The sequence below is a fragment of the Rhineura floridana genome, chromosome 2, assembly GCF_030035675.1.
Source record: "Rhineura floridana isolate rRhiFlo1 chromosome 2, rRhiFlo1.hap2, whole genome shotgun sequence".
NCBI classification, from domain to species: domain Eukaryota; kingdom Metazoa; phylum Chordata; class Lepidosauria; order Squamata; family Rhineuridae; genus Rhineura; species Rhineura floridana.
Window position 1 is genome coordinate 51,995,366 of NC_084481.1, and position 12,207 is coordinate 52,007,572.

At 41.3% G+C, this 12,207-nt stretch overlaps 1 protein-coding gene across 1 annotated transcript in view; it reads left to right on the top strand.

Annotated features, from left to right (window-relative positions):
* The window catches only part of DPP4 (dipeptidyl peptidase 4), a 106,625-nt gene that overhangs the window by 81,010 nt on the left and 13,408 nt on the right, over positions 1-12,207 (top strand). Inside the window, exons 20-23 of the mRNA XM_061608639.1 lie at positions 3,861-4,055; positions 4,337-4,391; positions 5,275-5,374; positions 10,354-10,418. Of these exons, the coding sequence (XP_061464623.1) occupies positions 3,861-4,055; positions 4,337-4,391; positions 5,275-5,374; positions 10,354-10,418 (415 nt within the window). The remainder of the gene's footprint in view (positions 1-3,860; positions 4,056-4,336; positions 4,392-5,274; positions 5,375-10,353; positions 10,419-12,207) is intronic.

Genomic DNA, 12,207 nt, shown 5'->3' on the forward strand with positions numbered 1-12,207 from the left:
GAGCAGGGATTCCCATTGCACCTCCATTTTTATTTTATTTCCCATAGAATAAGCTCTAACCAATCAGGAGGAGTCTCTCAGAAATACATTGGAAGTACCATAGTATTAGGGCAGGACTATGAAGAGCCTTCCCAATGCTCAGAGATACGCATTTCAATTTGAGCCACTCAGATGCACGTATTTGCAAACTACTTGTTGCTCTTCTGTGAGGCTGAGTTATTTTCCCTTCTGTTTGCAAGCATCACCTTAAAGCAGTAGCAACCACAATCTTTTTTTTCTTTTCTGTGACTAGCCAGCCTTCCCGTCTTTGAAATAATCAATATATCACTGTGAGTTCATTGTTCAACTACACGCGCGCACGCGCACGCTTCAGTAAGAGAACTAGCAGTGAACGATCCCCAAAGCATGTTCAGCTGGCATGGGGGTGGAGGCAGAAACTGGTTTCTTCATTGGCTGGACTGGGCCCTATTTATAGTAGAGAGGAGAGATGGGAAAGGAAATTCTTGGAGGGAAACAGCTCCTAAAAATGATTGTCTGGCATCATAATGGGCTGTGGGGAATCTGGTTTCTTCATCGACCAGACTGGGTCCTATTTATTTTATGGGGGAGATATGGGAAAGAAGATTCCTGATGGCAAACTGCCTCTAAAAAATGTTTGGCTGGCACCATAGGGTGGTAGTGGTGGTGGTGAGAATCTGATTTCTTCATGAGCTGGGCTGGGCCTTTTTATTTTCGGGGAGGGGGGAGAGATTCTTGATGCCTAACTGCCTCTAAAAAATGTTTGGCTGGCATCATGGGGTGGGGGACAGTTTGGTTTCTTCATGGGCCAGACTGGGCCTTTTTATTGTCAGGGTGGGCGGTAGAGGGCATTCTTGGTAGCAAACTGCCTCTAAAAACTGTTTGGCTGGCATCATAAGTGGGGGGGGGAGAATCTGATTTCTTCATGGGCTGGACCTGAACTGGGCCTTTTTTATTGTCTGGGTGGCAGGGAGGGGAGATATGTGGTGGCCAACTGCCCCAAGAATAGACTAGACTGGCCTGGCCCTTTAACATTTATTTTTATTTATTTAAAGTATCTGCATATTTGATATGGGCTTGTACAAGATAATTAACTCTCATTAGCAATAAGAGCAAGAACTTATTATAATTATTTTAATTAAAACAAAAAACTTAGCAGTACTTTCAAGAGGACCAGATGTTTATTTTCTTTCTGAGCCCAGGACTGTCTGTCATAATGGGGTGTGAAAGAGAGCAGGAGTAGTTGAAAACACAGACATCCTGGCAATCCAACTAGCAGGGCCTGTGTGGGGCTGTTGCACACTTCCAGCCCCAATTTCACTTTGAGTAAGGAGGTGGAACCCGTGTTGATGTGGCTGATCAAAAGGAGAAGCAATTTTGAGTTAAATAAATCCCTGCTTTTATAAAAACCAAGAAACTTAGAGACACCATGTATGAATGTCTGAATCCCCTGCACTGGTGGAATCCTGGAGGAACTTGTGGAACTTCCTGCTACAGTATTTAGAACTGATCATAAGGTGTGAAAGACTCCATTTTCTAACATTTTGGCTTCTTGTTTTCTCACTCGCCATATCTTTTTGTATGAGCAATAGGAGCTTACAGTTTATAGGATTGGTTGCATTTTTTAAAAAAAGAAACTCTGGAGATCTTTAGGCAATAACTGTTATCCATGATACTTAAATGCACTGTTCTATGTCAGTCCATGTAAGCTTGCCTTAGTGACAGCAATGTATAGAATTAGCCAATAATGAAGAACAATGATATACAGCCTCAGGTAAGTTCTTGAGTGTGACTTTCGTAGAAGGTGTTGATTTCCCATTAAATTCACTTCTGTCATTAGGAAACAAGGATACACAGGAGGTGCTCATTAGCTTGGAGGGCAAAAAGTCAGGATTCTGCTGAAAACAGCTGGTTAGTTAATTCTCTTGAGAAGTGGTCCTGAGCTTCTTAAAATCAATTGAAACGCTCTTACTGACATCAAGATATCATCTGTAGATCAAGGCCACAGCACACAATGGAAACAACTCTAACTAAAAACCAATGGCCACCTGATAGTTACTGTAAAAAAAAAAAAATCTGCATTAGGAAATTGTGCTATATGTTGCATGATCCCTTTTTTTAAAGAAAAAAGCTCCTATACTTACCATCAACCTTCAAGGCAATTCAGACATATAACAAAGAGACATTCACTGGATCCTGTACATATGCTCTTGGTTCCTTTCCTCATTCACGCTTCTCTGCACATATTAATGTATTTGCATTAATTATCCTGCTTCTTCTAATTGTGAATTACAGAATTTTGCTTTTCATAGTACATAAAGAGCAAGTATACTATATTTGCTGAAAATTGGCTCTCTAAGGAATATATGTTAGTTGCAACTGTTTGGGTTTTCTGTGATCCTGTTAATTTGCATTTTTAAGCTTAATGGTGTTACATAATTATCACTGGAATTATTAATTATTTGCCTACTTAAAAATTCACTGAGCAGTAATGAACAAAGCCATTTGCTTATTAAAAAGTGGTTCTCATTATGCCTTGTTAACTGATCTGAACTTCGGTATAATAGCTTTTAGGACAATATGTGGAAAAACTAATGTGGCCATGACGTTTAGATGGCAGACATATTTTAATTACACAAACTTCAGAAAGGTGTGTAAAAGCAAATCTAGAACTATTCCGGTACTACATCAATACAAGCAAGAATGGTTCTTCCATAGACACCTTAGGATACTATTAGATTCCAGAATGTTCAGGTGATTATAATTGCTGACCTTGAGAATTGTTATTTTGTTGATTGATTGTGCTATGAAAGAACCAGCTGGCATGGGCTGATGGCATGGAGAGGTCCATGGTAGCCTCTATCACTAATCCTTTGACACAGGCAACACCGTTGGAGGCTGGAAGAATGGCTTGTGGCAGTACCAGTTCCTAGATCTCCTTTCATGTTGGGGCAAGTGTGGGACTTTGACATACTGCCATTGCTGATGTACCTCATGCTGAGATGCTCCCCCTAGAATTGCTACTGCCACCTACCACTCCTCAAACCCCAGATGGCATTGCAGCCACCAGTCATTCTCATCCTCCCCCTGGATGGGTTTGACTGCTGCCACTGGCACACTTATTTTGTTTGTTTGTTTATTATTTGATTTATGTCCCACCCTTCCTCCCAGTAGGAGCCCAGCGCAGCAAACAAAAGCAAAAACTTGAGAGGGGAACCAAGTTGCTGTCATGTTATATGTCCAAAAATATAATGCCTGTATAGTATGGGGACCACGTGGCACTGACTGGAGCTGTGCTGCAGTTAACCTGTCCAAGGGGGAAGAGGGTTAATGACTTGGTGGCTCTTGAACACTGGTGGGGCAAGTGTTGGCATGTCCAGTGGTATCACAAGGGCTAGTAGGTGTCAGTCCTGGTGCGTGTCAGTTCTGGTGGGCCCCTTGGGGGTCCATGAGCCTCAGCAGTTGCCCAAGTATGCTGGGTGCTGAGTCCAGGCTTGCTTGAGATTTAAGGCAACTGGAAGCAGAGGCAGAGCATAGATGGCTATATTCTCAGTGAACTGGAAAAATAATTTATTGATTATTTTATCTGTTGATTAAATGAAAACTGCTAAATACTACTTTGGATTTTTCAAAAAAGAAGATGTCTTGTTTTACAGCAAGAATGAATCAGTACACCCTGAAATATAGTTAAACACAGTATTACTGTACTTGCTCAGGTAAGGAAGAGGGCAGTTCTTGAAATGTTCAATTCCAGATGCATTTGCCTGTTTGTTCAGAAATATTGTGATACTGAAATAATCATAAAACAGCCTGAAAAAACTCATATAAGATTCTTTTCACAGGTACGCAGGGCCTTGTAGTCAGAAGGTAGATTATGCATACCGGATCGCTTGGGCTACATACCTTGCAAGTACAGAAGAGATTATTGTGGCTAGTTTTGATGGCAGAGGAAGTGGCTATCAAGGAGACAAAATCATGCATGCAATATATCGAAGGCTAGGAACCTATGAAGTTGAAGATCAGATCTTGGCGGCCAAGTAAGCACATCTCAGCCCTCTCACTTGTGCCATCCTGCCTGCTTGCTAACCTTTTCAGGGAAAAATCAAATGTTCTGAAACAAGTAATGAAAAATAAACTTGGGCAGAAAAGGACTTGTGTCATGGAAATATGTACCAAAGATCAAAATGTGTTACATTTGTATCTTATCTGGGAGCACAGGGGGCAGGAATTAAAAACTGCTTGGAGGCATTTGAAAGGTAGATCAGGAGTGCTTTCTCTTGGGTGTACTTCATTTATTTTTCTGTTGTTTTTTTCTTAGAACATTTTCTGAATTGAGCTTTGTTGATAAGGACAGAATAGCTATTTGGGGCTGGGTAAGTATTAAAACTAACACTATTGGAAATGACCAAGGTATATGAATAAAGAGATCATGTTGTCATTAAGAAAAAAATTATAATTACTTGACCACTATATCTTGGGAAATAGAGAGCTATTTGTTGATGTTTGGCAGCAAACCCATCATAATGAGCATTTGTTTGGACATAAGTCTCCTTTATTTCAACTGTGCTTATTTCTAAATGTGTTTAGTTGTATACCACTTTTCATGAAAGGGTGGAAAGTGGTTTAAATATATAAACAGAAAAAAACAATAAAAGAGAAATACTATTAAAATAACAAAAATCAACACATTAGTGCAGCAGCAGCAAGAAATAGTGGTAGACTATTAGCTGTGCTGAGGATCACACTTTTCTTTCTGCTTATATTTCCGTTATCTCCCCTAAACTAAAAAAAAAGCATTTTAGTGATTCCAGTATATAACTGCTAAGCTTCCTCTGCTTTTTGAAACATATTCTTTTATTTCAGCATCACAATTAGTTAAAATCCAGCTAGAACAATTTTTTAAAAAATAGGAAAAGAGAAAATTAAAAAAGAACAAGAAAAGAACAAACAGAACTAAGATAATCTGCAAACCAAAATTACGATCAAGAGCTGGTAAAAAGCTTTTAAGAGTGATCATGTGACTCTGTCTTCTGTTCCGTAGTGTATGTTTTTGTTTTTAATTTAAACACTAGGGGGATTCTGCTCCCCTGCTCACTCCACTCACCAACACCCTACCCCCTCTCACTTTGCTCACCAACCCCCTGTTAACAAAGAGGATGGACTCACTTCACTAGGGAGGATGTTTCATAATTGGGGTGTAAGAACAGCAACAGTGGATTCAAACTGTTTTCAGTAACATGATTTCTCACTTCCTAGTCATATGGTGGTTATGTGACCTCTATGGTGCTGGGATCAGGAAGTGGTGTGTTCAAGTGTGGAATAGCTGTTGCCCCTGTGTCACGATGGCAATATTATGGTAAGTTTTGTTTTCTAAGTAAAATTGGATCCTCTATAAAGCATTACAAAAATTATATTTGTAGCTGCTACATACCCTTTGCAGTGTTTAGGTACGTGTTTAAGATATAAAGGATTTTTATACTGAATGCACAGGAGGAATACTCCTCCCACATAAAATGCCATTTGGTTTGCCTTCATGAACTCATGTGAGGTATTACACAGCATTCCTGGATCATAATTTCCATTTTTAAAAAAAATAACTTGGATGTGGAAAAGGAAAATAATCTGCTTAACCTTTAAAAGACACAAAATTACTTAATATTTGAAATTTTACTATAATGCAAATGTCTGTATTTGCATTCCTCAAAAGTGCCATGTGTTTCAGAGTGTTGAGGGATCATTTCTGAATGTCATAAAATTCATTAGCACTGCTACTAATTTCCTTCATTTACAGTGAGCTTTGAAAAGAGGGGTCATATTTAATCATTTAGTGCTGCAATATTTTTTATTTAAATCACATTCCTGATTTAACTAGCATATCAAAATTTAAGTTTGCTTGAATTTCTAAACAGTTTCTAAAGTAGAGTTTTGTAAATTAATGTGTTATTGCCTATATCTTTAACTCCAGTACTAAAATTACAAGGCAGCCGGGGATATTTTAGCTCCCTTAACTTTTGAGATGTCCCCTTGTTTTTTTAGAAAGCTATGGGAGGGCATGATGTGGCTAAAATTGTTGGGAGACCAGAGATGGGGCTTCCAAATTTTATTAAGTGTTCCCTACCTTTTTTTCTATAGTGTGAGCACTATTTAACACTCCACATCTCAGCTGAACATGAGGAGGGGGTGGAGTGGCAGCAGCACCCTCCCAGGGGTGACACTCATGGGATGTGATAGGGCAAGGTGGCAGTGAAACTGGGGGAGCTCAGAATTATCAGCAGGGGTATGCGCCAACCCAGAGATCCCCTGAGTTTGCCACTGCCCTCCTGAGAGACAGCACCACCTGGAGGGCACCCTCATGCACTGCTGCACAGAGCAACATTACCACAGTGGTAAAAAATATTCAGCTTACGTACAGTTTAGGACACTTGTTCATTGATTTAATTGCATGTGGGTATACAGCATAATCAAGGTAGCACGGGCTGAAATTTCTAAAGTGGAGGTATTCAAGGTGTGCTATAGTGTTTGTGGTATATGTAGGTTGGAGACGGTTGGTAGCTTTTAATAAAATTGAAAATGTTTGACAGAGGCTTGACTTTGTACGGCATGCACACACATATCTTTCCCCTACTCTCACCTCTGTCAAAAAGATTTTCCAGGTTTTTGAAACAGTACAAAAAACAGGTTACCACGTGTGAAAATAACATGACTGAATGAACAACAATTTACTCTTTCAAATTGCCTGCAATTCTCCGGCTGTTAAGAATTTACTGAAATTGGAGAAATTTTATGATACACGATACTTTTTCCCCCCAAGGGAAGTCTTCTAACAAAAATTGGGGGGTGGGGGGGAAATACCATGGCACTATAAATGCTTACGTATTTATTAATGAGCCATGTTTATATAACTAGGTTCTTAAGTTGAGGAGGCTGGGGGACGGTGATGATTGTGAAAAGATTTCATTATCTGTTATGCTTCATATCTCCACTCCACTAACATCTAGTGATGATTTTTTTGCATTACCCATTTAGTTGTTTGTGTTTTCTTTTTCATTTGTTTTGTCTGTTGCTTTTTTCCTTGACATAAATATCTTTAATAAGACTCAATAAATAATAATGATATTGTTTAAACCTCCTGAAACTACCATTACAACTTCTGGCTGAGGACTGTGAATTTATGCTGCCAGCAGAGTACAGCACATTAGTGAAGCTTAGCCCTTACCCAGTTGGGGTAGGAGTTGGAGAAAACATTTGCTTATCTGAGACCTTGGAGAGCCACTATGAGTCATAGTAGATTGCACTGGATCAGACGGGCAGCTCCTAATGTTTTTGTTTTTTCTTTAAATGGAAACTCACTGTACCTCAGGAATATAGTTATTGAATTTAGGGGGGAAATTAAGTCTTGCCCAAATGGAAAAAATGAACACTATCCTGGGGTAGAAATTAATAGAACTATGGAACTGTAGAGTTGAAAGGGACCTTGGAGGTCATCTGCAATGTAGGATGCAACTATAGCAACCTTGACAGAATCTTTCGGCAGCAGATGGCATGGTTGGGCTGTACTACTTACCTGGGAAAGAGAGGAGAGGTGCAGTGAGGTTATTGTGGTGCAAATGTGCTGATAGAACCAATCCAGCACTCTTGCCATTGCACCTCTCACTCTCTCCATCCTGATATGCTGCAGTGATTTAGCAAGTGAGCAGCACAGCACTACTACACTTTCTGATGCTGGGATCTGTAGCCCAACATTTGCCTAAATGCCTCTAGTGAAAGGGATCCTGCCACCACCACCACCAGCAGGCAGTCTGCTCCACTGTTTGAACAGCTCTCACAATTAGGAAGCATCAGGAAAACTGTGACACCGAGTTTATTTATTTATTTATTTATTATTTGATTTATATCCCACCCTTCCGCCCAGGAGGAACCCAGGGTGGCAAACAGAAGCACTAAAAACACATCAAAACATCATAAAAACAGACCTTAAAATACAACAAAACAAAACAACTTTAAAAACATTTTTTTAAAAAAGCTTTTAAAACATCTTTTAAAAAGGGTTAAAAAACATATTCGTTTTTTTTTTAAAAAAACATATTAAAAAGCAATTCCAACACAGATGCAGACTGGGATAGGTCTCAACTTAAAAGGCTTGTTGAAAGAGGAAAGTCTTCAAAAGGCGCCGATAAGATAACAGAGATGGCGCCTGCCTATGGGGAGGGAATTCCACAGGGTAGGTGCCGCCACGCTAAAGGTCTGTTTCCCATGTTGTGCAGAACGGACCTCCTGATAAGATGGTATCTGCAGGAGGCCCTCACCTGCAGAGCACAGTGATCAACTGGGTATATAAGGGGTAAGACAGTCTTTCAGGTATCCTGGTCCCAAACTGTATAGGGCTTTGTACACCAAAACCAGAACGTTGAACTTGGCCCAGTAGCAAATGGGCAGCCAGTGCGATTCTTTCAGCGGCGGGGTGACATGTTGGCAATACCCTACCCCAGTGAGCAGTCTCGCCACTGCTTTTTGCACCAGCTGCAGCTTCTGGACCAACCTCAAGGGCAGACCCACATAGAGTGCATTATAGTAATCCAGCCTGGAGGTTACCAGTGTGTGGACATCAGTGGTCAGGCTATCCCGGTCCAGAAACGGCCACGTCGTCCAGCCTGTTTCATTGCCCTTAGCTCACTGATGTACCAGGGTGCAAGCCGGGCTCCACAATGCTGGAGAGGGCGCTCAGGAGCAACTGTGTGAAGAGCCCGACATGCCTCGCTGTTCCACAGCGTGACAAGGGCTTCAACAGGGTCACCTGTTCTATCTGTTGGGAACTCCCCCAGGGCATTCAGGAATCCTGTAGATTCCATTAGGCTCCGGGGGAAGACCATGTTAATCTGTCCATCAACCCTCCAGGGAAGGATCAGAGCCATAAGTCTAAACTTCACCATGAAGTGATCTGCCCATGACAGTGGGGTGACATCCACCCCTCTTATCTCCTGACCAACCTTTCCTCCATCTCCAGCAAAGACCAAGTTGAGGGTGTGCCCTGCCCTATGCGTCAGGCCTCTGACAACGTGAGACAGCCCCATGGTCGTCATGGAGACCATGAAGTCCCAAGCCGGAACACTAGAGGCAGCCTCAGCATGGACACTGAAATCACCCAGGACTATTGTTTTGGGCTCCTCCAACACCACAGCTGAGATGGCCTCTGCCAGCTCGGTCAGAGAAGCTGCTGGGCAGCAGGGTGAACAGTACACCAGCAGCAACCCTAGTTTACTGTCTCCTCGGCCCGACACCAGGTGCAGGCCCTCACAGTCAGTTCCAAGACAGAGTGGTTTCCTGGTGACAGAGATGGAAGTTCTGTAGACCACAGCAATTCCTCCCCCCCCCCCGGTCCCTGCAGCCTGTGCTGGTGTTGCACCCGAGTATCCAGGTGGGGAAATCTGGGTCAGATGAACTCTTCCCACCTCACCCACCCAGGTCTCAGTAATGCACACCAAATCGGCACCTTCATCCACAATCAAATCACGGATGAGAGTGGTCTTACTGTGCACCAATCTTGCATTTAAGTTGCATTTAAAGGGCCCTCAAATAAATAGCCCTGTCTTGATAGTTTTTTTAAGACATTTTGTTTTAATATATTTTTAAAGATGGTTTATTTTAAAGTCTGTTTTTAAGATTTTTAGAGTGTTTTTAGTCTTTTTGTTTGCCACCCTGGGGAAGGGTGGGATATAAATTTAATTAAATAATAATAATGATGATAATAGTTAATGTCATTTGTTAGTGTCATGGTAATTCAGCCATCATCACAGAGAAAATGAAGCTACCATTTTTCTTACAGCTAACTGAGATGATGGTGATATTAATTTGGCATAAGGTAGCTGGGAATTCTTTACAATGCTGTTGCCATGGATAACTACATGCCGAATATAAGCAAATAAATACGGTTACCTACAGTACCTATTAGTAGGGAAACCTCCTTTTTCCCAGTATGGCAAAGCATTACTTACAGATAAGGAAAAGAACAGATAACTCTTCTCATACATGCCAAAATGGAAAGGGACTGCCTTCAAGTCGATTCCTACATATGGCGACCCTACAGATAGGGTTTTCATGGTAAGCGGTATTCAGAGGGGGTTTACCATTGCCTTCCTCTGAGGCTGAGAGGCAGTGACTGGCCCAAGGTCACCCAGTGAGCTTCATGGCTGTGTGGGGATTTGAACCCTGGACTCCCAGGTCATAGTCCAACATTGTAACCACTACGCCACATTGGCTCTCATACATGCCAAGCTACCCTTAAAATAAGATCATTTTTACAGTATTGCTTTCCTTTCTTTCCCTCCCCCCCCCCAGATTCTATATACACTGAACGTTACATGGGTTTTCCTGAAGAAGGTGATAACCTGCATAATTATGAGGTAAGAATGTCCTTTTAACCGTACAGTCCTATGCATGTCTACTCAGAAGTAAGCACCATTGAGGTCAGCAGTAAGTACGGAGGATTGCAGCCTAAAGTACAATTTTATAGATGCAAAGCTACACTTTTTAAAAAAAAGAATTTATAATGTGCCATTTGTATAGGGAATGTAGGTTAATCAGATGGGTGGTGTTATAATATATTCCAGTTTATTTCTACATGGACTACCCACATTTAAGAATGCCATGGAAGTTGGATCGCACATGTTCTTTGGTATAATACATTGGACATCTCAGAAACATCTATTGCAAAATTATGGTATATTGTGTTACAAGTAACCAATTTGCTATATTTGTAGATCATGTAGTGCAAATCTCTACCAACAGGAAGTTTTGAACACTTTTTAACAGTGCACCAGTCTTTTTGTGAGGGACATTTTACTTGTGTGAACAGTTGTTGCTGTTCTTTTTTCAACTGAAAGGCAATGTGTGTCCTGCTCTAGATGTGACCCCATCTAGAGCAGGAGACACATCACTCAGCTGGTCAGAACCCCCAGTAGCATCTCAGTCTTGTCTGGATTGCGCTTCAGTGTATTGGCCCTCATCCAGTCCATTATCACAATCAAGCACTGTTGACTGCCTTACCTGCCAAAGATGAAAAGGAGAAATAGAGCTGCATGTCATCAGCATACTGATGAAAACTTACTCCAAAACTCTATATGACCTCACTCAGCTTTTTCATGTATATGTTGAACAACATGGGAGACAGAACCAACCCTTGTGGGATCCCATACTGGAGAATCCATAGAGCCAAGCAATGCTTTCCAAGAACCACTTATTGGAGCTAACCATGGTTAAACAAAGCACGGCTTAGCATTATGTGTGAGCCTGACCAATGTTTAGTTCTATACTAAGATTAAAGATGAAGAAAGAAAGGTGGGCAAAACCTGAGATAGAAGGTGCCACTAAACATTTGGCTGAATGACCTGTGTAGAACAAATTGTGCTTACTGGGTGGCTTTGGGTAAGTTTCTCTCTCTCAGCTCTGTCTCTATCACAGTGTGATTAGAATAATGGAATAGTTCCACATACTGTGCCGTAATGTCATTAGACAATGGGTGGGCACAAATGAGATATTAATAAGTATCAGGAGAGTAAACAGTATTAGATAAAGACTGCACAAACTTCAAGCTAGAACAAATTGCACACAAATCTGGATATAGCCACACAAGAATATGCGCTCGAGATCTCGACTCTAATAATCATAGAGGCCTTTGTGATTGTGTGTGTGTGTGTGTGTGTGTGTTTACTTTTGCCCTTCTCAAGAGATAAGATGATAGAAGTGGGGAAAATCCTTGATACAGTAAAATGAGTGTTTGACCTTTTTGTGCCTCCCCTTCTGTCAAGTACCTCAGAGATTTGTGGACTCTCTCTCTAGACTTTCTTATTTGATGCCTCACCTTCCCCTCCTCCGTCCCTCTATGCTCCTAACCTGGTCGTCATAACTTTTCTATTTGGACTTCTTTTTTGCTGAATATCTTTGGGTTCTGTTAAGGCAGCCTGAGTGGTGGCAAATCTGCAAGGCAATTTTGTAAATGAAAGTCTTTTAACTTGCTACAGATTGAAATGTTAGTGCTCTGGGTGCACAATGTCACTCTGCAACTTCACAGCACAGATGGCACCAGAGGACTGCATAATCCTTTTCTGCCAGGAGTTGAATTTTCTTGGCACAGCATCCATTGCTGGCAGTGTCCACGTTGAAACTGCCAGTACCAAAGAGCTAAAGGTTTCC